Source organism: Ptychodera flava, chromosome 10, assembly GCF_041260155.1.
Source record: "Ptychodera flava strain L36383 chromosome 10, AS_Pfla_20210202, whole genome shotgun sequence".
NCBI lineage: Eukaryota > Metazoa > Hemichordata > Enteropneusta > Ptychoderidae > Ptychodera > Ptychodera flava.
The window spans coordinates 29,529,584-29,556,843 of NC_091937.1; the positions used below are offsets into that span (position 1 = coordinate 29,529,584).

General features: G+C 39.7%; 1 protein-coding gene across 2 annotated transcripts in view; it reads right to left on the minus strand.

The window, feature by feature from the left end:
* The window catches only part of LOC139142438 (BMP-binding endothelial regulator protein-like), a 57,798-nt gene extending 31,327 nt beyond the window's left edge, over positions 1-26,471 (minus strand). The window contains exons 1-6 of one of the 2 annotated variants that reach the window (XM_070712374.1): positions 26,330-26,471; positions 22,775-22,802; positions 21,652-21,906; positions 19,961-20,211; positions 17,887-18,182; positions 16,230-16,382 (exon numbers count right to left, since the gene is read on the minus strand). In XM_070712374.1, the coding sequence (XP_070568475.1) occupies positions 16,373-16,382; positions 17,887-18,182; positions 19,961-20,211; positions 21,652-21,906; positions 22,775-22,802; positions 26,330-26,380 (891 nt within the window). In that variant the 5' untranslated portion in view covers positions 26,381-26,471 and the 3' untranslated portion in view covers positions 16,230-16,372. Of the gene's footprint in view, positions 1-16,229; positions 16,383-17,886; positions 18,183-19,960; positions 20,212-21,651; positions 21,907-22,774; positions 22,803-26,329 lie in introns of those variants that run through there. The other variant, XM_070712373.1, reaches the window with a different exon arrangement.
* Positions 26,472-27,260: the final 789 nt, after the last annotated feature.

Sequence of the window (27,260 nt, forward strand, 5' to 3'; positions counted from 1 at the left end):
TTTCCCAATCCCGAGGATTGATGACTGCATCGACCGACGAGTGGAAAAGCCAAGTATGTGACGAAATTTGACCTACTGAAGGGATTTTGGCAAGTCCCTCTGACGGATCGTGCTCGTGAAATATCCGCCTTTGTTACACCAGACGGATTGTTCCAGTACAAGGTGATGCCATTCGGAATGAAGAACTCTCCGGCAACGTTCCAACGGATGATCAACGACGTCATATCCGGGCTAGACGGATGTGCAGCTTACGTTGACGACGTCGTCCTGTATAGTGACACCTGGGAGGAACACATCAAGCTCATGCGGAAGTTCTTTGAGAGACTGAGCAAAGCAATGTTGACTGTCAACCTTGCCAAATCTGAGTTTGGTTGGGCTAGGGTAACTTACCTCGGACATACTGTAGGACAGGGTGAGGTAAAACCTGTTGATGCCAAAATCAGTGCCATTTCAAGTTTTCCCATACAAACTGCAAACGACAACTGATGCGCTTTCTCGGTATGGCTGGTTACTACAGAAAATTCTGTCCAAATTTCTCCACAATTACTGAGCCTTTGACTAACTTACTTAAAAAGAAAGTAAAGTTTGTTTGGTCAGAGCAATGCCAACAGGCATTTGATACACTTAAAGCCATACTGCAAAGTGCCCCAGTGTTGTCTGCACCAGATTTCACTTTGCCATTCAAATTAGCTGTAGATGCTAGTGATACGGCTGCTGGTGCTGTTTTATTGCAAGAGGATAGTCATGGTATAGATCATCCTGTTTGCTATTTTTCACGCAAATTTAACAAATCCCAGAGAAACTACTCTACAATTGAAAAGAGTGTTTATCTTTGATATTAGCTTTACAGCATTTTGAAGTTTATGTTACTTCTTCAAATCAGCCAATAGTGGTTTATATGATCACAACCCTCTTGTTTTTCTGCAGAAATTCAAAGGCAAAAATCAGAGATTGCTAAGATGGAGTTTAATGTTACAGGAGTTTAATCTTGACATTAGACATATCAAAGGCAGAGACAATTTAATTGCAGACTGTCTCTCTCGTATTTAGAACTTATTGTTGTTCACACTTTTAAGATTACATTTGTAAAAGAAAGATTTTCATTGAAAATTTTCTTTTTTGAAGAGGGGGTGTGTTATGTAGGTCATTTCCCCCACACTCATCATGACCTGAGTTCAATTAGTCTAGAACATTCTCAAGGTCACTGCCCTTAATGACCTCACAACCTTGAATTCAATTAGTCATGTTTGGAATGTTCTGGAAAGTTGATTAGTTGTGTAAGAGAGATAATTTTAGAACAGTAATTAGCATGTCAATAAAAGTTCTAGATTGTTCTTATATGCCTTTATAAAAGGGACGTGCTCAGCTTCCAGTCAGACTTTTGGGATCGTGTCTCTTGTGTGTTACTATAAACTCCAGCAGTAGTCATTCTCAAGACTTTTCAAGACCTTCACTGTCAACGCTGGATTTATACTGTGGACTTTGTGTAGCTTCAAGCCTGCAAACCAAAGGACTGTTCATTCATCCGACTGACTGTTACAACTCTGAGACTGGAGTTTTGCCGTCCCAGCTGAGATAAGTAGTCTGTACACTTTTAAAGCTTGTACTCTATCCTGACTTAGCAATTAGTTTTGTTTTCGTAATAAATTTTGTTTAAACGGAAACTGCTGAGTTCACCCTTTTGTTCGTTTTCTCTGCACGTAACAATGGACAATTATGGTCACATGACATCACTCGCACATGGCCTCTTACTTTCTATTAAGTGCTCATTCCTAACTCTCTGTGTATCTCTTCCCAACCATTATCTTAAACAGGATTGTCTCTCTTGTTGCTATTCTTATCGCCATTAAGTTTATAGCAAATCCAATCTATTGTTCCTCAGCTAACCCACCATATTAAAGGGATATTATGACTCATGGCATTCTGGCTGCACATTGTACATGTAAGTGTGTTTTGTTAATAAACACTGGACTGTGTTTTTGCTAAGGTTGGGGATATTGGGAACCTGGTAAAATTTCTGTTGTCCGCTAGTATGACTGCACAGATATACCAAGGCTAACCCTGGTAAAATGACTGGGGAACCCTGGTAACATTTACCTAGGTACCGCCCTTAACAAAAACACTGCTGGATGTTACCACAAGATCTTACATTGTTCTACTAATGTAGTCAATCTTGAACCTAACTATTTGACAATATTATTTCTCATTCCACATTTTGTTGATCAACAAAGCTCCCTCTCTTGCATAAGCCACTTCCCTTTAAAGTTTAAGGCCAAGCTCCACCCTGCATCAGTCACTTTTTAGGTATATGAATTTTAGTTTTTTAGAGATACTATTGTTTGAAATTAAGAGCAAGTTTTGGTGTGATATTTCATAATTTTGATTCCAGAAAAGTGATTTTAGTATACTTAAATATTTAGGTACAGTCACCTGATTGGTATGGCTACTTGTGGCATTTTTTCAAGTTTATATTGGCTTTACCATGTGGGTACTGGATAGTGTTCATTTGTGTTGTGATGGCAGGATATATGACATTTGTTGAAATTTAATGAGGGTAATTTATACAGTGAATTAGCCATATTGATAACGTATTCAGATTGAACTTGATTAAATATGGTGAAATCCCAATGTCATTTCAGAATATGAAGACTTGATTGATCATGAAATAGTATTTGCCACTTCTGTGTCAAATCAGGTTCAGTCTATCCTCTATTATCTAGGCTGCTTTCTGTGATATGTTTAAAATGCAAAGAAACGAGGCACAAAAAAATTGACAAAGTATTATCAATGTTAAAACATCTTAATTTCACACAATAGCATTCAATCTATTACGATACTTTGAATTGTTTGCTTAAATTATTGCTTGAATAGGCATAGCCTTTCTGTCGACCTTTCTCCACAAACAGGGCAACATGACCAAAACTTCTCATTGTCTACTGGAACACATAGTACATTTTGTAAAACTGGATTTGATATGAGTGTAATGACCACATGTACAGGTATTTTCAGTTCTCTGACTACACAGGTCTACCGGGAATACTATAAAATTCAGTGCGAAACAATAGGGTCATGCACACACATGTAGTTCTATATCTGTACCAGGAACACATTTTAAATATACTTTCCCATATTTCTTCCCCATGTAGAGATTGAACTGCTCAATACAATTGTACATGACCATATAACATTGTTGTGGAGATCAGTGTCACATTGAGTTTCTAGTATTCCCTCAATTGTCAATGTGGTACATTCCAAAATTATGAATTAAATTCACTGATATTTTGATAAATGTTAAATTATAATTCCTAAGAAAAAATGGCAGGCTCATGTGCATTAATATAAAAGAAAACATTTGAAGAGCATTATTTATTACAACCACTCTTAATGGAGTATAGGTGTGCTCTATTCCATTATGAGCCAATTTGGGCATTTATTATTGGAATTATTGGACAGCCTGTTGAATCACAACATTCCACATCTGCAGTTCAAAGCCAATGTGAAAGTGTACATATTTACTGCCTACTTTACATGATATATGCCATTGACTTGGTGTAGCAGTCTAATTAGACTGCCTACGAGAAGCCCTACGAGAATGGTAAGAGTATTCAGCTATTGGCTGCTTTGATTGCCTCCAACAATGGCATACACATCACATACAGATGCAACCACAATCTCAACGCGAAGGCCTATACACCGGGTAGAGAGAGCTCTTCTGGGTAAGTAGCCTTCGCGTAGCGACAGTGGCACACATATCCTCCTAGCATAGGGCAATATTGCCGTTGTACCTCAACTTGATCAAACCCTAAAAACTAAAAGCTTAAACTCGAAAAAAGGCAAAACCTTTAGTTTCGGAACTGCAGCTACATAAAGCAAAATATGATACCACGGTACTACCAAAAGAGTGTGGTAGCTCCGAGCTTTGCATGGCAGGGCTGTGCTTTACCAGCGTTATACGGCCTGTGGTAGGAGGCCGTATAACGACAGTAACACACAGCCCTGCCATGCAGAGCTTAATTAGCTCCATGGTGATACTGATACGCTCCTGCTTGGGAAAACAACATCCTTCTGATCCTTAATATATTTTTCATAAGCCAATAAGTCAATCATTTAAACATACAGACCTTTATTTCCTGAAAACGATAGGCTTAAATGTACAGTATACGTCCAGAGAACTTCTTGGTACAGCGCGACACTTGTAAACAAACTTGAATGCGTTGAAGTTATTTGAATATTTTTAGAATGATGTTCACAGTCACACTTGGAAGTAGTGACAATTTAGTCCAGTTGTAAGTGAAACATATTTATGAAAATCATCATTGAGTACTTTCAATACTTAGACCTCAATCAATTTTGACAGTCAGGAAGAAGAGACAGAAATAATTGAGTGAAATTAATGACTAGTATGACAAATCTGTGACTTAAAATGGCGTAAAAGTTACTGTCATTTTCCAGAATACAATGTACATACCAAGCTTGCAGGTCAAGTCCAGAGGGTCAAGTATGATATGAAATAGGCTCAGAAGAAAGTTTTTAAATAGCTTTGAAACAAGCAGACTGCCGATTAGCAGTCATCTAGTACCAAGACTTTAAATTTTTTCACATGATGCTGTACTTGGTGTCTACCTTCATGGTGTACAACATGATTCGGGACTACACTTTCATATTGGAAATATTTGTGAGTTCACATGGTGGTGTAATCTTACACTCTGTTCTGAAATAGCTAATATTATGATACTTTGGACAAAGCTATTTTTGTCAACATTTTACAGTACTATCTTGTTAATGCGCCAATTATAAAAATATTCATTGCCACCATTTTAATACTTCAACAGTGCAATGGTCTGATGATGCTGCTTCATACTTGAATTAAAAGAATCTCAATCTGTACTAGATATGTACCAAGTTAAAGGGACAAAGTTGCTCATTTTTGACATTATTTTGCCATTTAAATTTCTTTTGATAGATTATTCTCACTGAAATATGTTATTGCAATTCAATTCTCACTTTTTATGAGACACATTAACATGTGAAATTTACTACGTGACAATTTTTGGCACATAAAAGTATTAAGTGATCACATGTTATACCCATGCATGCACATGAGTTGAGCTGTGACAACCAGAGATTGCGATTTAGCCTATTTCAGTGAGCAGCAGAAAAGTATACATTCAACAGAAATTAAAATGACCAAAATTTTGTCAAAAATGAGTGCCTTTGTCCTTTTAATGGCCAATGAAAATAGCTAAATTCCATGTTTGCTGTTTTGTTATTTTTGCCTGTCAGTCACTGTAATTTAAAACAATGGTGTATGGACAAGATGTGAGTTTTGTTGTTTACTTTGCAGGTCAGAGTTACATAAATTCATAAGATTTCAGAACTTTTTCAGTATTAGCTGCTGTATTTTTGCATGATATGCTCAGTATTGATTCAGTTTGTCAGCATAGCCCGGTGACACTTGAGCAGTGGTGTCATGTTTTGTGCCCAGTGAAGTCTCAAACTGTTTTCTGTGGTTTGTTCCACATTTACAAGTGTGCTGACAACATGGAAAATTGAGCATTTCATCAAACTTGCGCAGAAAATCAAACAATGAATTAATTTAATCATAGAGTTTACCCTATGGTATTCCCCAGAACAATCCACCCATACCACACTGGAAACAAGAATATTAGTGCTCCTTTATCTTGATATTTGTTTACTAAGTTTAAACAGTGTAAGAGTTAAACAGTATATTAAACCATTATCATAACGATTGAAATGATAATTGTGTAGGCAGAGAAATCAGGGGTTTCCCTTTTATTAAAAGTACTGAAAAATCTGTAGCATAGAATTATCCAGATTTTTTTCTACAAGATTAATTTTACCCTTGCTGGTCAAATGTGACGGACACCATGTCATTGAAAGTATTCTTAGGTAAGGCTGACATCCATATCTAGACTTGTTCTTGTCACAAGCAGAAGCAAATAAAAAACTTTGCAGAAATCCCTTGCTGGTGTCCATCTATATTGCCCTGTGTTGTGTGATGAAATATGTATAAGTTGAACTCTGTACTATATACTCTATGCAGAAACAAGCAGTGACACTGTTAATCCTCATTGGGCAGCGCCCTCAATCGGACATTACCGTTTGTTCTTTTGTTATGTATTACGTTGTTCATACGTTGCAGTTCAGCCATGTTGTATTAAAGTATAAGCAACGTTACTAGTGCGTTGTCTGTGTATTTACTCGACCATCACATGGTGTCAGGAGTGGTACGTCTACTAACGACGGCAGAGTTAAAGAACTCACAATCAGGATCAACTGGCGACCAGTCTATAGCATATAGAGGAACCGCAGTCCACAAGCGACAACGTTGAGAATCCTGTTCAGCTGCCCACTCGACGGCCACGTGGTTGCAACCAGTACTGAAGCAAAATACAGCTCACACGAGTACGATGTTGACAGTCACAACTACTGAGTCGAACACAATAGGCCAATACATCGCAGAATACAACAAAAGGACCGAGAGAGACTAGCATAGCCCTCCGGTAAGCAGTTTAACAGCGCCAGTATTGCCCTAAGAATTTTCACTCTTTGAGCACGCCATAGACAGTTGGGTTTGCCAGACAGAACACCCGCCATTTTGTCTCCGTTCATCAAATGGTATAAAACAACTACTAGTGCCAGCAATGCCTCAGGATTTCAGATTGCCAGATCCATTATCCCTGCAAGGCAGCATTGCAGAAAATTGGAGGCGATTCAAACAAGACTTTGAAATTTTACTGTTGGCACAGGAAGCCAATAACAAACCAGATGCAGTGAAAATAGCCAGATTGCTAAACACAATAGGACCAGATGCGCGTGAACGATATAACCAGTTTACGTGGGGAGAAGATGAAGACAAAACTAAGTACGAAGTTGTGCTTAGCAAGTTTGATACTCATTTCCAAGGCAAGAAGAGAATAGTATTTAATCGATACAAATTCTGGAGTGCTGAGTGGAAAGAAGGAGTGGAGTTCATTGATCATTTCACAACCCTACAGAAACTAGCAGCACAGTGTGAATTCTCAGAGAAAAACAACATGATACGTGACAAAATAATATTCTCTCTGAATGATAATGAACTGAAAGAGAAACTCCTGAGTATCGATGACATAACACTAGACAGTGTGCGTGACAAATGCATCGCAGCAGAGACTACCAGGAAAGAAGTGAAACAAATGACAACAGGTACAGCTGAAGAAAAAACTATTGAAGCAATCAGAAGACGTAGTAAAAAGATTGCAAGAGGAGGTCCTCAATCAAAACCCATGCAGAACAGCAACCCAAAACACAAGTGCGGTAACTGTGGTATCAGGCATCCACCAAAGAAATGTCCTGCCTATGGGAAGGAATGCCACACATGCCACAAGAAAAACCACTATGCTAAAATGTGTAGAAGCACATCGCGAAAAAAGGTGGTACATACAACACAGTATGACTCATCCAGTCAGGACAGTGTCTATGAGATGGGAAGCGTTCTCACAGTAAGCAACATAGAAAAGACCTGACAAGCCTGGTTCGAAGCAGTTGATGTCGCAGGTACACAATTCAAGTTTAAGGTAGACACCGGTGCGGAAACCAATCTGATTTCATATAAACCATGGAAGAAAGTGGCCAGCCGACCAAAGCTGACAAAATCAAAGGTCACACTGCAAACACTCGATGGCGGCAAGATTCAACACTATGGCAGTGCAAGGGTCACTTTCAAGGTCAAGGACATGCAAACTGAAGCAGAGATCTTTGTCACCAAGCAACAAAATGGCCCAATACTTGGTCTACATACAGCTACAGGCTTAGGTTTGGTTCAGCGAGGTGAAAACTCAAGCCGACACATCAACCAGATCTCGTCAGGAGACTATAAAGGAATCACCAAGGAACAAATAAAACATGATTACAGATCAGATTTTGATGGAAAACTTGGTAAATATCCTGGACAGTACACAATCAGACTAACTGACGATGCTGAACCAAAGATAAACGCTCCAAGGCGAATACCTCACAAAATGAGAAGTCAACTTAAGACAAAGCTAGCAGAGATGAAAGAGCAAGATGTTATAAAGGAAGTTGACCATCCCACAGACTGGGTAAACAGCATGGTATGCACAGAAAAGAAGGATCATAGCTTAAGACTGTGCCTGGATCCCAGACAATTGAACAAATACATAAAACGAGAACATTACATGATACCAACCTTCCAAGAAATAATTGCCAAGCTGGGCAAGCCAAAGTTCTTTACCATTTTCGATCAGTCATGGGCCTTCTGGCAGGTTCAACTCGATGAAGATTCAAGAGATCTCACCACATTTCAGACACCCTATGGCAGATACCGATTTAAGAGAATGCCCTTTGGTATTTCCAGTGCGACTGAAGTCCTGCAGAAAAAGGGCTTCCAGGTATTTGGTGACATCGAAAACGTCCACATAATTGCTGATGACATGCTAATAGCGACAGAAACAGAAGAAGAACATGATGTGACACTCATCAAAGTACTAGAGCGAGCTCAGGAAAATGGTGTGAAGTTTAACGCTGGAAAGATACAGTTCAAGAAGAATGAAGTGGTGTACCATGGCATGAAAATATCTGCAAGTGGAATACAAGCTGATCAAAGTAAGATCAGAGCCATAGAAGATATGCCTGAACCACAAAACAAACAAGATCTGCAGCGATTCCTGGGTATGACCAATTACTTGTCACCCTTCATCCCGAACAAAGCTCAGCTGACAGAGCCACTACGACAGCTTGTAAAGGATGGAGTACCATGGCTATGGGGAAAACAACAGGAGAAAGCGGTAGCAAGGATAAAGAAAATCCTCAGTTCTCACGTAGTATTGAAATTCTATGATGAACACAAGCCCCTCACAATTCAAGCAGATGCCAGCCAGAGTGGTATGGGAGCATGCCTTCTTCAAGATGGCCGACCAATTTCATACACGTCTAGACCACTCACTGAAACAGAGCAGCGCTATGCGCAGATCGAAAAAGAGCTGCTTGCAATTGTCTTTGCAGCAACCAAGTTCCATCACTACATTTATGGCCTTGACGTCACAGTACATTCTGATCATCGACCCCTTGAGGCAATCCAGAAGGAAGACCTACACAAGGTTTCTCCCAGACTGCAACTTATGCTGCTGAAGCTGTTGAGATATAAACTCAATATCACATACAAACCAGGAAATCAGATGCACATTGCTGATGCATTGAGCAGAGCTTATATCAGTAATAAGCCACAGCAAGATGAAGCACTAGACATGCATGTGCATTCAGTGATGACATACTACCCTGCTTCTCCAAAGAAGATTGAGGAGTATAAAGCAACAACCATGCAAGATGACACATCACAGCTCATCAAGCAATACCTACGGAAAGGATGGCCGGCAAGGAACCAGCTATCACCTATACTGCGTCCATACTATGATCTAAGAGATGAAATATATGAAGAGGATGATCTACTTTTCCTGTCAAACCGATTAATCATTCCAGAAGGAGAGCGTCAATTTGCACTAGAGAGATTGCATGCTGGACACCAGGGAATGGAGAAATGCAAGACTTTGGCTAGAGAGATAATGTACTGGCCGAGAATAAGCAAGGATATTGAAGACGTCATATCCAGTTGCAAAGTCTGTCAGAAATTTCAGCGCAGAAACAAAAGAGAACCTATTCAACAGCATGATATCCCTGACGGACCATGGCAGAAACTAGGTGCAGACATTTTCACATTTGCTGGAAAGGACTATGTCATCCTAGTTGATTACATTTCCAAGTATCCAGAGATAGCTAGGCTCTACAGGAAAACAGCCAATTCAGTAATACAAGCAATGAAGATTATCTTTGCTCGCCATGGAATTCCAGAAACTATCATAGCTGACAACATGCCGTTTGGAGCAGCAGAATTTAGAGAATTCTCAAAACAGTGGAGGTTCCAACTAATCACTTCCAGTCCTAGATACCCACAGAGTAATGGTGAAGCTGAGAAGTACGTTGGCATCGTGAAGATGATGCTTCGCAAATGTCGAGAAGATTCTACTGACCCAAATTTAGCTTTACTACGCTATAGGAATACACCAGTGTTTCCGTTAACGCAAAATCCTGCGTATTTTACGCAAAATTGTTCGGAAATCTGCAAAAAAAATCATGATTGCGTAAACAAATACGCATTGAGAAATGCCGCCCAATGACACGACGTACTTGGCCCGCACTACATTGCCTGAACGTGGTTCAATGCAGGACAAAAATAGAACATATGCACCTGCTTGCAAGTGACATTTATCATGATATTGCAACATTTTAGACTTTAGCAGACCACAGCACTTTATGCAACATTGTATTTCATCATCACAAAACATCATGTCAATCAGTTTTGTACAGACAATGGCACTACAGATGCAAAAAATTCGAGAATAGATCGAGTCTATGTTGTTGGTAACACAATACAGTTAATGGTCATTACGTCGCATGTTATTTGGAAAGTGTTTACGGGTGACCATTTAGACTCTGTCGGGTTGCATTCTTGAGAGGTCCCGCTGGACTTTGAACAGTATCTGCTTTTTGTTGGCCCTTTGAAAACACTAATTTTGTAGTCAGAAGGTATTTTCTTTGAACATGAACTCACTGGGCTGCTCAATGATCATATACGGGACATGCATCACGGCATGGCAAACATTCAGCTACACCTTGAAGCCCCCCAGATTGTTGTTTTTTGTTAATAGAGCATGCGCATTACAGGAAACCCCCAAGTTCTACATAGAAGACTGCCCAGCTCACTTCAGATACTGATTCCTACCGTACGCATTTTGAATACATTTTACGCGAATAAAAACTCAGTTGCCTAAAATCGTACGCAAGTTTTGAAATTGTAACGGAAACGCTGATACACCTATAACTGGATTATCATACAGTCCGGCACAGATGTTATTCAGCCGCAGACTCAGAGATGACATACCTGTGAAGCGAATCCTCCTCAAACCCAAACTGACATCAAACTCCAAACAACAGTTGATGGAAAGACAGGAGAACCAAGCCAGATACTACAATAGGGGTAAGATAGACAGACCTCACTTCAAAGAAGGAGAATCAGTACATGTCAAAATGGACCCAGATGACAGAGAGTGGATACCAGCTATTGTCAACAAGAAATATTCTACACCCAGAAGCTATGTAGTCACAACCAGCAAAGGGCAAATGATGCGTCGCAACAAGCAGATGCTAAACAAAGCAACTCAGAAGACAACAATTACTCCACCTTATCCAGACATCAAATCTGCTCCTTCAGATTCAGCTGGTACATCATCAAAACACACAGAACAACCAGCTGAGGGAACCACCAACCAATGCTTTGAATCCAGCAGAGGGTTGAGATCGTCGCAGCGGACCAGCAAGCCACCAGCATGGCACAAAGACTACATTGTGACAACCAGCAGCATCCAGAGGAAGCCGGCTGGAGGAAGGGGTGTGATGAAATATGTATAAGTTGAACTCTGTACTATATACTCTATGCAGAAACAAGCAGTGACACTGTTAAACCTCATTGGGCAGCGCCCTCAATCGGACATTACCGTTTGTTCTTTTGTTATGTATTACGTTGTTCATACGTTGCAGTTCAGCCATGTTGTATTAAAGTATAAGCAACGTTACTAGTGCGTTGTCTGTGTATTTACTCGACCATCACATGTTGTAAATCCCTACCTCCAAAGATACGATCAATTTGTAATATTCTATTTTTTTTTTTGAAACTGGGGGAGGGTCACAAATTTTTCAGCCTTGCTTTGGGGGAGGGTAATAAATTTTTGTACCAAATTTTGGGGGAGGGTCATGATTTTTTGGCCACTCCCTTGCAAAATCCCCCAGCCCTCCCCCTGCTAATTTACGTCCAGTCCCTTACTCAGGTCACAGGTGACTCAGGGCGGCCGAAAAAGTGCCCCACTGCAGTCTGGGTAAACCGAGACTAAACCAGCCAGTAAAAGGCAGGAATCCCGTCTGAAAACACCACAGCTATGGACCCAGAGCTACAAAGAAGCGTGCACGTCGCCGCCTTGAAACCCGAAAGTGAGTAGTCTGGTTCCCTGACTCATTTTCCCCGGTAGAGGGCGTGGGGAAATATAGGGTCAGGTACCGGCAAATGTAAACATGGACGCTATTGGGTTAAAATAAAACAAGCTGTGATTGGATGAATGTAACACTTGTAACTTTTTCTCATGTTTCTTGGGTTTCGCACTTTCAGGCTCACTTGACACCAACTTCTTGTTTGTACCACAAAGCCGTGGAGGTAGAAAGAAATACTTTTTACCTCCATGATTTAGCCACTGTGATTTAGCACACCTCTAGCTGTGGAAACGCAGCTATCTGTTGGCGGGGTTGCATGCGTCTTTATGTGGGTCAAAGGTCAACCCCGCCACGGATAGCTGCAGGCCAACTGCGAGCGAAAGTGGGTCTATTACGACGACACAACATGTATCGGAACTTTGAACGGCAAAATAAACCAAAGTGAGCGTAATTCCATAAAATGACCTATACCTGCCTGAACTCTGATTATTGCTCATTCCATAACTCCTTTTGTGAACAAAATTTCTGGTTCGTTTACGTAATTTCGGCTGATTTTCCAAGGAGTACTCAAGATTTTCACTCCAGCAGCGAACTTTGACTTCTATTGATATGCTAATAAGGATCTGACCGAACGAGCGACGTCTGTATTAGCATATCAATAGAAGTCAAAGTTCGCTGCTGGAGTGAAAATCTTGAGTACTCCTTGAAAAATCAGCCGAAATTACGTAAACGAACCAGAAATTTTGTTCACAAAAGGAGTTATGGAATGAGCAATAATCAGAGTTCAGGCAGGTATAGGTCATTTTATGGAATTACGCTCACTTTGGTTTATTTTGCCGTTCAAAGTTCCGATACATGTTGTGTCGTCGTAATAGACCCACTTTCGCTCGCAGTTGGCCCGCAGCTATCCGTGGCGGGGTTGACCTTTGACCCACATAAAGACGCATGCAACCCCGCCAACAGATAGCTGCGTTTCCACAGCTAGCACACCTCTTGATACTTTTAGAACATCGACATGATGCCTGGCATTTTTCACGAAATTCGGACACCTTTCTATCCATCGAAATCAATCGTCGTTTACAGTTCCAACAAAGTTTGCTTTCAATTAGCTGTGATATCGCAGCAGTACTTGTGGCGTGTATCGAACATGCTCGAGTCATTAGGGTCACGCCACAGTCGGCGATGACCTCAATGACCCTAGCGCGTTCGATACACGCCAAATACTGCTGCGATATCACAGCCAGCCTTCAATCCTAAGCTGCTCCTTAGCTGGGTAGTCTGTAATCCGGACGTATAAAATGACCACATCGTTTTAGCACAAAAAAGGTTCAAAGTAAGAGCAACCTATAATACGTACGAACTATTTGGAGCATTCACGAACATTTCACCGGCGGTAACTGCTTGTCCCGGTGCAGAATCCAATATCGTGATCAATCGCGGATCGCGCAGAAGCTGATTGAAATCCAGTTCCATTCCTGATTCGAAGCTAAACCAGTCAAGAATTGTTTTCGATTCGTCTTGTATGGAGACCAAGCCAATATCGCGCACTTCCGCCGATTTGGAAACTTTGAGGGAGAAATAAACTTGTGAAACGGTCGATCGATCTTCCCTTACGGTATACTGCAGTCCGCTACAACAGGAGGTGCACATGTACACTTTACGTACAGCGGTTGATGTACCCCTTTACGATAATCTGATTTGTATCGAAACGATCGTACGACATTTGCGTTTTTGCGACATTTAAGTAAATTGCTGCGACATTGCGAACAAAGGAAGGACACAACGTGTCGTATTTTCGAGCATACGATCTGTGTTTGTTTTTCATATTTCGTCCAAAAACCTATCCGCACGCGGACGGCAAACAAAGAATTTATTTTACGGCGCCTTAGGCAAACAACCATAAGTTTTTGGGGCCCAAAGTAACATCGGGTGAGACAAATGTTTCCACCTAACTAATTATGAACATATCTATTTTAGGCTAACCAAGTGGCTAGAAATTTATTCTCGCTTAGGGAGTATTGGACAGAAATCTTTTCCGAAATTTTGGATGACTTTGGATGATCTTTGACCTACTTTCATGTATCTAAGCAACCTAAGCCGGTTGTGCTTATTTATGACGGACATTTAATTCTAGGCCAAACAATAGAAATAGGAGTTCGATGTTTGTTTTGCATTTGGGCTAGTGAGACTGCGTTTTCAAATCAATTCTTGTCAGCCACATTAGCAAAGAGGACGACGCCACATTTCTACCTCGTAATGGCACCTGACACTTTTGCGAATAACAGCTGTTATGCAGGGTCGTTGTCTGATGTCTATTTTAAACTTTGTCGAAATAAGAAAGGAATGTGCATACGTCATTTTATGCAAATATTTGTCGAAGACAAATAACAGTTTATTTGAATTTTGTAGTGATATGACCATGCGGATCCTCGATGCAATACATGCAGCCAATCAGACGCTTCAATGACTTTCTACCAATCACTGTGGACTAGAATCTCCCACCAAAATGTTTCTCCTTTGGTTTTCTATCGCGTTTGCTGCAAGCCTATCTACAAGCATGCGCACGTTTAGTTTGCTACATTTCGAGTCTTGTTCAGTTCCTTCTTTCGCACCGTCTGTGCAGCAATAAACCTTGTGAGTTCATTGCAATACACGATTGTTGTTGCTTCTTTGCGAAGTCAGACTTAGCAACCTTGATCATAAAACCCCATCACCACAATATTTTAGTATTTTGTAAAAAGTTTTTTTGCTTCTAAACTGGGCTCATTACTTTAAATTTCCTATGGTGACTCGTGGGAATGACAAACTTCATTGATGATGAAATGATGGACAAATTTGTTTATGTGAAATTAGCGGAGTGGTCAATCCCATATTTGCTGAAAGGTGTTTACTCCATGTATTACGCATTTGTGATGTAGATAGCCAAGAAAGACCTTCTCTTTACTGAATTGTGGTAAAGTTTAGTATTTCAATGTTGGTGCCATTCTTACCATATTTGCTAAAAAACGGTTTCAGGTTTTTACGGCCCCCAGAATGACTAATCATATCGTTGGAAAATTGGCTAAATTATTCTGCAATTTATATTTGTAATTTTTTTTGAAATCATAGGATTGGTCCTTGATTAAGTAGTAAGTACCACCTGTGTAGTTTCATAATACTGATAGAGTTGGTTCTCCTTGTTTCCGGTTTATAATTGAGAATTACGTCAGAGAGAGAGAGAGAGAGAGAGAGAGAGAGAGAGAGAGAGAGAGAGAGAGAGAGAGAGAGAGAGAGAGAGAGAGAGGTATAAGTAGGAACTACGTAAAGGTATTGTTTTAACTTCGAATTTCACTACCTGTAAGTTGGAAAACACCATCCTGCACGAATGAATGTATTTCACATCATCCACATACTAATTTCCTACTTCTTCAAAGGATACACTGTGCACCAGGTTTGAGTCTTTGTTGTTTCTTGAGTGACAACATCGATACTCCATTAGCAAGTGTGCGGAAAATGTTAAATTGCGTTCACGTGTAGTTTTTTGTTTGAGAGCTTTCTTACGGAAAACTAACGATACATTCGTGTTTGATTTCAAGTTTGCCGTTCTTTTAGAATTTTTGGTAAATAAAAATTTACTTGCAAGAATATATCAATCAGCATGCATTTCTACAGAGTTTACCTCGATCGATTTTGTCTGTCATGACAATGTGAACAAGAAAGAAAGAACTCGAATGACAGAAGCATGATATGTATATGATCAAAATGTGCGTTGCTATCTTTTACACTGATTTGCTGACGCCATCGGTCACATGAACGTGTCCTTGATTAGGATGTACATCGTCAGGGACGCAGACTCAAACGCGTCAGGTTGAAAATCCATGTTTTCAACGAGATCTGCGTGCATGATACCATACTTTTTATGCCGAAGAAATTTGTAAAAACACTTATTCGACCACAGCAAAATGGCTGAATAGAAATGAGTCCAACCTGCATTTAGGCCAAATTTTGTGTTTTTCGAAAAAGTATTTCTTTTACCATCTACCAAGAGACTACAGAGAGAATATATTTTCTTGCGACTATATTGGATCTTACTCTTGACCTCCACAATCAAAAAGCATCACAGCACAAACATCACGACGCAATCCCAATAAAATGCAATATTTCTCTACTTTATTATATGTATTTCTAATGTATACATTTTTAGAATGTCAAGAATTCAGCAGAATCCAGTAGTTCTATTCCGAACCAACCTACTCCCCCTTTTCAATGTTTTACTGGAACAGTGATGTAAGTCATCGGAAAAGTCAGGTGCTACTAGGCAGATGCCATCCTTCCACTAATCGCACCTGAGAAACAAATTACATTTATTAATTAAAGTTGTACATTTTCAGCCGTTTACGGTGTGAATATCAGACATTTATATATCCTCGTATGATCAAGGGGCTGTGGCTTATTCACACACGAATTTTAGCAATGAAAGTTTTTTCACTCCGTTCTCATTATCTTTCGCAAATTTGCGTTAAAGATGCCAAGGTCTCGTCTGGAAACCAAGTACACGCTTCCTTCCGATATAGTGCAAATCTTGTTTAGGGTAGAATGTGCCTCGGGGACAGATATTTGGACTCCAAAACTTTTTTTTCAATTCTTTTCTGATCTACCACTTGAGAAGGTTCATTTTGAAGCTCTTCGAGTAAGAATAACTTTCACAGTGTCAGATTTCTGAAAATCGTAAATTTTGCTGCTGGTTTTTTTTCTCTCTAGAGTTATCACACGGATGGCGGCCATTTTGAATTTCAACTATTGGTAAATCTTTGCTAATTTGTTTCTCTAGTACCAACATTTGCAGCGCGACCCCTGATTTTTATCCTTGATTTTGAAAGCGAATGTTTGAAAGATCCCTTGAGGAAAATTTGAGCGAAATTTAAGTGTTTACTTGCGAGGCGCTTATCACCATAAAGGCGTTTCTTGTACAGTAACCTGACAATAGTTGCAATTTCAAAAGAACACTTTATTTGGCGTATTATTGTGATGGAAGTAAGTTGGAATAACAATTCGTTGTCGGATTTTCGCACTTCCATTCATTTCATGGCGAGGTATTTTGAGTTAAAATGCATGTTTTGTTTAGGGTAGTACCCACCTCAAAAATGAAACACGATAACTTTAGCCCCAATTTTCCACAAAAACACTTTAACCATTTCCTTTCTTAAGCTAGGCTAAATATCAGGGCTAACCGAGCAAGTTTTGGTTCTAGAGAAACAAATTACCTAAAATTTACCTAAACTTAAAACTCAAAATGGCCGTCATCCTGTCTTTCAGTGGAAACTCCATTTTCTCTTTGATTTTAATTGATTGACTTGATGCATCTAGATATCATGCATGAAATACATTGTTTGTAAGCAAGAAAATCGCGCACGTGCAGTTCCGGTGACTACCTCCCTTTACGAAACGGAGGCAACTGTGTCCAATAACCACAAACTAAAGTTACATATCAAGGATGGCGATCTGATTTTAATCGTATGATTCACGAAAACTACAAAATAAAATGTTCTCATCTTATGACAAATTTGTCTAAAAATACGGCTGCAGAATTTGTTAGCAACTTAGCAAGCCAGTATCGGCCAGCATGCACTGTAGTAAGTGCAGATAGGTACATATGAAAACTCATGTGTTACACTGCACTAAATTTATAACTTATTCTATGCTCTAGCAGATAATTTCACACACAACGACACCACACACACACACACACACACACACACACACATACACACACAATCGCAAACATACAGATTGTATAAAAGATGGCAAGAATGTTCAGGAATGGGAGACATCTCATTTTATTGTATTTACCTTAGTTTGTCAACTCTCCAGCTATTGCCGAATTCGACGATGTCCTTCGTTATGCGCCCATTGCGCATGATCAGATCGTTGGTCGCGTCACCATCGGCATTACCAAGCAGACCACACAGCGGCACTTGGCTATCTTCATCGAGGGCAGCTTTAAAGGCATGTTCTCCACCTTTCCATATCAAGGTAATGATGTCCTTGATGCTGACAACAGTGTAGCTCCTTCTGGTGTTGTCCACAGCTACTGCCATCTCTCCCTCGACCAGTTCGACAGTTGGTGGCGCTGTTCGTCCGTTCACCTGACAAAAGTGATGCCCATTTAGTCTCGGTTTACCCAGACTGCAGTGGGGCTCTACTTCCGCCCTCTGTGTGGGCGAGCGGAAGTAGATCCCCACTGCAGTCTGGGTAAACCGAGACTTATGCCCATTGAGTATAAGGTTGGTTACGCGGATGAGTAGTAATTGATAACCTGCGATAGCGATCGTGTGCTAGGGTTGTGGCAAACGAAATGACGCGGAGATATTAGGTAATTAGGTAGGCACCGAAGAGCAACTGATGGGGAGCCATGGGAAAAATGGGTCGGGGTGGGGTTATACATACCTACCTACTTCCCTATGTACATACATACATACATACATACATACATACATACATACATACATACATACATACATACATACATACATACATACATACATACATAAACGTAAACAAAACCTTGTACAGTAAGGCCGGAGAAACTATCACAGTACACGTACAAGAGAGTCCAACGATTCATAATAATCTGTAGCATCGGAGAAGTAAACTATGTCCCCTATAGGTAGACGAATTCATAGCCTAGTTTGGCAAACTCTGAAAATGTACTTTTAAGGTAGAACGCACTTCGGGAAGGGATATTTAGACTCTCAAATTTTTACATTTTTTTTACTGATCTACTGCTTGTTGCTCTTCATTTTAAAGCTATTGGAGAAAGATTAACTTTCACCGTCTTAGAAAATACAATATTTAATTTTACCCCATAGAGTTAACACAGGGATGGCGGCCATTTTGAATTTAAAATATCGGTAAATCTTGGGTTATGTGTTTCTCTAGTTCAAAAATTTGCACGGTGACCCCCTGATTTTTGTTCTTGTTTTTGAAAGAGAATGGTTGGAAGCATCCTTGAGGAAACTTTGAGCAAAAGTTTAAGCCTTTCACTTTCGAGGCGCATACTACCTTAAAGGCGGAGCCTCCCTTTAAAAGGGCGCCAACCTATGGCGGCGTTCATTGTGTAAGTGGACACCAAACAGGCAACATGAGGGCACACGCTCCAGAAAATGCCACTTTTTAGTTTTTTTCTGACCGCAAAAACGCTGACAAACTGCCAAGCGGTCAGCACGAAGCTGCTGCCGATCGAACTCTGTGGTTATATTCAAATTCTAACGTGACTGGAAGACGTTTTTTAAGGAAATTCGAGTGTGGTGCTGGGGAATAGATGACCATTGGCAATTTGAACCGACCGTCAATCAAACGGTTATATAAGCTCTATTTGCAGGATTAGCAAAAGGTGACAAAAGATTGAAATCAGTTTGTGTAATTAATGTAATAGAAATCAAACATCGTACTGGCCATGTGTTTGACTGGGAGGAGAACTCCACTAATGCGAGAACCTGGGATTGAAAAGTGCGGCTTTAAGAACAACTTGCTTCTCCGGGATAATGAAGGGAATGATAAAAAATTACTTGCTAAATTTCTCTGAGAATGACCCTTCAGTTTTTCAAAACTTGCCTCCCAAAAGTATTGCATTTGTAGTACCTGTAGAATGTAATTTTTATGGTAATTTAATGATTATTTTGAAATTTTTACTGAAATGTCTAAACACATTTTTACTAAATATCATTAAACAACTTTTTGTCAGCTTTTCATTACTGTTTATAGGCAAAGCACAAAAAAGTTACAGGAAAGTTAACTTTATGATTGGTACAAATATCAAACAGAATTGTGGGTAATTTATTGTACAATCAAGAGTACTTATTAGCATCCGAGAGTGGTGGAAACGCGCGAACTGGACTCTATTTTAACAGAATGTTGTCATTACCTTAACGTTGTTGCTCGCATCCATTTCGATGACCTGTCCACCAATGATGACAGTCACGTCAGTGGTCCTGGTCCTGACCTCTCGATCGATCGGGTCACGCGGTTCGAACTTTCCCAAAACTTCAAAGCGAGGCGCTTCGTCAGTACAGTCAACAACGAGGGTGTGCCAGCATAGTCCGTTGTATGTATAGCGGCGCCCGTCGAAAGTCGTGATGTGCGGATCGTGAAGAATATGAACACACTTTGGTAATGCTAAAATTGTAGAATTACGACAATGTACAGTTCAGTCTGGGTTATGGTCGATCATGATGACGTAAGTTGAACTTAAATAAAAGTTGCATACAAAGATAACAAACAAAACCCTTCGAAATCCACCTTTTAATCTGTATAATGACGATAACGATAGCTTTAATACCAAACAAAAATTGAAGAGTATTTAAGGGGCAGTACATGGTATGTCACTTGCAAGTTTCTTTCTGCAAAAGCTTTAGCTTTTTCGCCTTCACGTGTAAAATGCACTACTATTGCTCACATCTGAATCCTAGTTTGGACCAGAATTCCCCTGTTAACACTAACGATGCAGTTTACACTGAGAGACTGAAATAACAAGCTCAGCACTGTGTATATCTCATCATGCCTTTAGGGGTAGAATAAGAAGCGGGTGAGACTCAAACGAAGAACAGTAAACGACAGTGAAGGACAACGAAGGACGGTATTTCTGAATACAGAATCGACGATAGACTGTCGACAGTCGTTTGCGCCATTTTCTTCGCTGCGGTAGCTCTGGACACGGCTGACTCAAGGAACTATGTCTGCCTCTAGCCTTCAGCACTTGCGGTCATGATCCCGACTCACGCCTTCGTCGCAACTCTGGCGACCCCCACCGTCCCGTATTTGAGAGAGACTATACACGTGGGTGGAGGGACGGTGCCATAATACACGGTAAGAGACGCAAGGGACTGTCGACATAGTGAAAGGACGAAAACGGTGTTTTCAGTCCAGAATGAAGCGAGGGACATTGTAACTTCTAAGGTGACGGACTGTGTAATCCGTACGCAGTGGGTTGAAGGCCAGCATTTTCTCTAGGGCGAAGGACATATTTCCACCGCCAACAGGGCGAAGAACAACGGCATTAGGAAAAAAATTGCTGAAGGATAGCATTTTTACTGCAGGACACAGTAGTTTCATTACATCGTATGTTAAAGGAGCATTTTCACTACAGAATAGGGTGAAGAGCAATATTTTCGTTGCAGAATTAGATGAAGGATAGTATTTTCGCATTATAATTTGGTGAAGAACAATGCTATCAGTGAAGAAAATCATGAATAGAACAATATTCCCACTGCAAAATAGAGTGAAGGACGATGTTATTAGTGCAGAATATGATAGAGGACAATATTTACGTAACAATTTTAGGGCGATAATACTCCTCTACATCTTATCCTCCGCTGAGAATGTTGTCCTTCACTTCATTAAGTGCATAAAATGCAATGTTTCACCAGGTTGTCTATTTGACCTTCTCTGTCCTTCGTCGTCCTTCAGTGTCCTGAACTTCCTTTTAGGTTTTGCTCAAGAAACTGGTACACAGTAGTTGACATAAAGTGCAAACATAATAACAAAACCATCAGTAGGTATAGCTTCTTACCCTTTTAAAGCTCTTGTAATTTTTAAAATAAAAGCTGTGTTACGTACTGATTTGATGTGATTCTCTTAGAGGACCTCCATCAGTATTTATTGTGAACGTTACAGTAAGATCCATCTTGAATGTTTCGTAGGGTGAATATTCGGCAGATTTGGTCCCTTGCCCACTTTTCATCGTCGCCACGCCTTTGACGTGAACGTTGGTTCCGCTTATGGTGTAGTGTATGTCTGTACGGTTTGCAATATCAGACCGTGTGAATTCCATTATCATCAGACATCCAGTATTTGAAACCTTTATTTCCACACCTGGATTAGCGCAACAAATATCAAAACAATAGATCAGAAAACATATACGACATATTAATCAAAAAACGTACAAGTGTTAGGCTACTTGCAAGGTAATTGAAATATGACAGTCGGTGAAAGAATACAGCGCCCAAAAGTACCTGTCAAGTACTACTCAATGAGTAGGAACTCAACAATCTTCAAGGGGTTTCCTCAATATCAAAACAAAACATTTTGATGAATTCAAGTAGCGTGCGCCCCGAAACCGAAATAAACTTTCCACATTATCTGAAACACTTTCATGCTAAGTTTAGTGCTGGAGAAACAAACTGCTCGATATTTACCAATATCTGGAATTTAAAATGGTCACAACACCGGTTAAAACTGGATGCGGAAAATTACATTTTCTACTTATACAATACCGAGACAGTGAAAACTCTACTAATTCCAAAACCTCTAAAGGCGATCGATCAGTAAAGTTTTAGATGAATATCAAGGGCCGAAAATAACTGTCCCCGATGCACATTCTACGTGAAATTCACAATTATGGCTATTTTACTATTCTAATTCTAAATTCACAATTATCACTCAACTTTCCAAATGTAGCATGGTTGATAAATCGGTTGACAAAGTGTTAACAACCAATTTTGCTCAAAGAAGAAATGGGTAGACATTTAGATACTGCAGTCGAGTTCCTTGTCACCTACTTTAGTGTTTTCACGGTACAATAAAGCAAAATGCGGCGTCTTCCTTTGGAGACTTCAAAGGAAAATTTCATTGCCAGAGAAAAACTACTTCATCAATATTGATACACCGACTTTAATCAAGAACTATCCTTTTAATACTATCACATGAAACGATAATTAATATTGTAAAAAAAGACACTCGCCTCCAATGCTCGCTTTTGTCTTCCCAACCTGCAAAATTAAAATGCCATATATAGTGACTCTTGAAAGTCGACCGTACTTAAAACAACACACACAGACATATATATATATATATATATATATATATATATATATATATATATATATATATATATATATTTTATATATATATATATATATATATATATATATATATATATATATATATATATATATATATATATATATATCGTATATCACAGGATTCAATGGTAACTCGTCGATGACGTCGCGGGTCGTGTAGTCATCACTTGACTGAAAGTAAACTGAAAGTGAACCGGAACTTTTTTCATCTTGACAACTTTTGGATGTAAAAATGTTGAAATTTCATGTTTTGCATAGGAAATCAGGATTTTTGGAAAATTTTGCATAAAAATTTGATAAACCGCATAACAGTAGTTTAAATATATCAATGCGCCATTCGATGATGGAAATCGTTCCCTTTATAACGGTTTTTCGTCTAAGATGGAAATAAAACATTTGATAATCATTTGCCAATAAACGTAAATATTTTGAGTGAAAAATGTGTAAGACAGACATGTAATAAAAACATTATAGCCCAAACAAGCGACTATGTACCCTCGAGGCAGGAGACCTTTTGTCCTCCTTACGTCTGGCAAATGGTCTCCTACCCTCGGGATCATAGTCCCATATTTGGGATATATATATATATATATATATATATATATATATATATATATATATATATATATATATATATATATATATATATATATATATATATATATATATATATATATATATATATATATCACATGAACTTGCCCGAATTCCAACCTGTGTGATGTAGAACAGGACGGATAAGAAATCCGAATTACCCCTGTTGTACGTCATCAACCGGAACTTTTTTCGTGCATGATACCGTTCATACATGCAGGCGTCGCGACACAGTCAGATTTGTCGTGATCGATGCCATGCTAGCTCTCATGACATTTTTACAAAAAGGTGACCCGATAAATCCAGACATGGAAACATAGAAGGCATAATTTGTCCAACGAAATTTCGAGTCGCTAAAACTATAGCTTTTCCCTGAACCTGTCAATAGCCACGGCCTTGTTTAATAACTCAGTAAGGTCGAGGCTCGGAGTCGAGTCATGTAGGCTCAATGTGGACGTCGAACCTGGCGATCCCGATTGGCGATAAAACCGAAAGCTACACCTCAACGAAGTTCAACTGAATAAATGAGTACAGTATAATCTTCGGGAAAGCGACATAGTAGGCACAAGTATAAAGTCATTCGACTAACAACGATAAATTTCCTTCATTGCACAAAAAATTCCGTAAATTCTCGCTCGGAATCAAACTTGCAGCGCGGCGTAAGCCCGGGGGCGTAAGGCTGTAGCGAAGGCATATTAACTGTCGAGCTGCGTGCAGCGCTGTGGAATCCGATGTACTTCGAAAGTTGACTCAGACAACACTCAAAATAGAGTTTCCTAACAAAATTAGGATGTATCCACGGGCGAGATATGTGTCAATGCAAATATCAAAGTCCGTAAGACGAAAACATTGACGACCGAGATGAGGATTGACGAGTTGACACCGGCAGACACCGGTGCCGGCAGCGTTGCGGGCACAAACATGTAATGAATGAGGTACACCGTGTGTGTCATCGAACGGAATCTTTCGCGCTCGCCAAGGTCGTAAACTTGTGTTATATTTTGAAAAGCTACGGCACCTCTGAGAATGAGAATTACTTTTTCGATCGTGTCGTTGCACTTACTTCATAAATCTATTTGTTAATACTCTAAATAACTCTGAATACTATTCGTCGAAAGCTATGCCCGCCGATGGCTGACTTGCCCTGACATCAGTACAGCGCGAGACAATGATTGACACGTTCGCACATTTTGCACATTTTTGACAGCGTAAGATAACAGTGACATGCGTCTACAGTTCTGAATGGAATGTTAGTGTCAATTATTTTGTTTACGATTCTGTTTTATAAAGCACAGTGTTATGCACTATCGCGTATTTTGCGTTTATTTTTTAATTCCTCATGAGCAGAAAAAAAGGTTGACGCGGCGGGTCTGAATTGACGCGCGCGAGGATGAGAAACAAACGCTTTATTTTTCTTGGCCTCAATTAAAATATGCATAGGGCTACCAGCCATTGTCACTGGACTACCAACTTCAGAAAATGTTAGCCCAAGCGGACTACCAGGGCAAAAAGATAATTTCGAGCCCTAGATCGTATCCGCAAGAGCGGTGACGTGAAACCTATGTCTTCCAATGGCCGACTTGCCTTGCCATCGGTACAGCGCGAGACAATGATTGACACATTCACGTGATCGAATCCGTATATCTGATTGGTGGAGATATCATTCGATGTATCACAATTTCAACTTGATCGGATTTATGAATAAAAGTATATATAAACATTGGCACATCACAAATCGCGACACAAATCATGAAATTTGTTACGATAATATTGATCCATCCGCATCAAAAGAAAATAAGATGTGATAAATACATAATCCCATGGAATTTTTCTCTGTTTACGTCATCGTTTACTCGTGTTTTTCGCGGAGCCGAACAACTTCTCACCTTAGGCTCAAAGTTGTACGGCTCTGCGTAAAACACTCCTATACGATGATGTCAAACAGAGAAAAATACCATGGGATTATAATATTTGAAACAAAGTTTTTGGCCATTCCCATGAATCGAATAGGGGTGCCGTCAATCGTTTTGGCTAATTTTCACTGACGTCTCGGCTGCAGTCGAGTCGTAAGGCTCAATGTGGACGTCGTACCTGGCGATAACCCTGAAAGCTACATCTCAACGCACATGTAAGTTCAACTGAATAAATAAGTACCGTATGATTTTCGGGAAAGCGACATGGAAGCACAGGCGCTCATTAACTGGGTAGTCTGCTTAGTAGATAGATTTTCGGCTCGATCTATCGATCCTGTAGTCAATATACCCGCCACTGCAACCTAAATACTCATTCTGATTGGTGGAGATGCCATTCGATGTATTAAAATTTCAACTTGATTGGATGTATGAATGAAAGTACCTGTAATCATTTGCATATCTCCTAGGTGACCGACGGCTTTACTCATTAAATTAAAGTAAAACACAAAGCGCGACAGAAATCATACAATTTGTGACAATTATTTTGATCCATTCACATCAAAAGAAATATAAGAAGACTGTGCACAACTTCTCGCCTTCGTCTCAAAGTTGTGCGGATCGTATGCGATGACGAAAAAGGACTCGTATACGGTGACGGATAACAGAAAAATATCATAGGATTATTATATAAATATACATTTTCTCACAAGAAACATTGAGAGAGAGCGAGAGAGAGAGTGAGTGGGTGTGTGTGTGTTGCAGACCAGGTACACTTAATTCGTCTTGCGGTAGTGTTGTGTGGGTATTGTAACCCCGCAGTGAAGAAACACCGATAGGCTTCTTTGCGTTATACAGCTACACGACTGGAGAACGAATACGGGAGGGCAACATTATGAAGAAATAGATGAAATCAAGTGAGATACTTACCATAGCAAACGCTACGACGAATAGGGACAGGACGAAAACTCTCATCTTCATGTTTGTACGGCGATGACAGAATCAGATTCGAAGGTATTCACCAATGAGTGATTCCTTGGTTTGCTTCAGACTTATATTCACTATCCCAAGGAGTCACATGACTGTAACAGCTGGAGTCACGGTGGATTAAGCTTCGATGTTTCCGGTATACCTTTCAATCAAATTTAAGTTTGCATATGTAAATATAGCAAAGCAACAATTTTAAATTTACTTACATATTTGAATATCTTTTCACATAAGCTTATAGAACGACAGGGAATTTGACAGACAAGCAGATAAATGTGCATTTTAAGGTAGTATGTACCTCGAAACCTTTCCTTAATAAAAATTTTAACCATTCTTCTACCAAATCAGAAATAGGGTTCATCGCGCAAAATTTGGTACTAGAGAGGCAAGTTACCTAGGATTTCAAGATATTTGAAATTCAAAATGGCCGCCATCCCAGTGTTAATTCTTTGGGGAAAAATGAAATTTTCAATTTTGGAAAAAATAAAATGGTAAAAATTTTACTCACATCAAGAGTTTTAACCCTTTCACCACCATGGTTTGGCCCAATCCCATTGTTATCAATGGTGAGTGTGGACCTTACTGGAAATTGGGGGTGAACAGGTTCAAAAGAACCCCCATGAGTGGTAGACAAGAAAAATATTGGTAAAATTTGAAAGTCTAAAGATCTGACCCCGAGAGGCGCGTTCTACCTAAATGAAACAAAAAATGCCACAAATGTGCGAAAATCATACAATTCTGAAGTAGATAACTTTTCGGTGTTTAAAAATTCAAGCGACGCATAAAGAACGAATCACTCGATCAACTCTAAAATTTAAGTGTTCTTCGTGGAATAGAAAACAAAACCAGTTTCTTCATTTCTTTTCATCGAGTG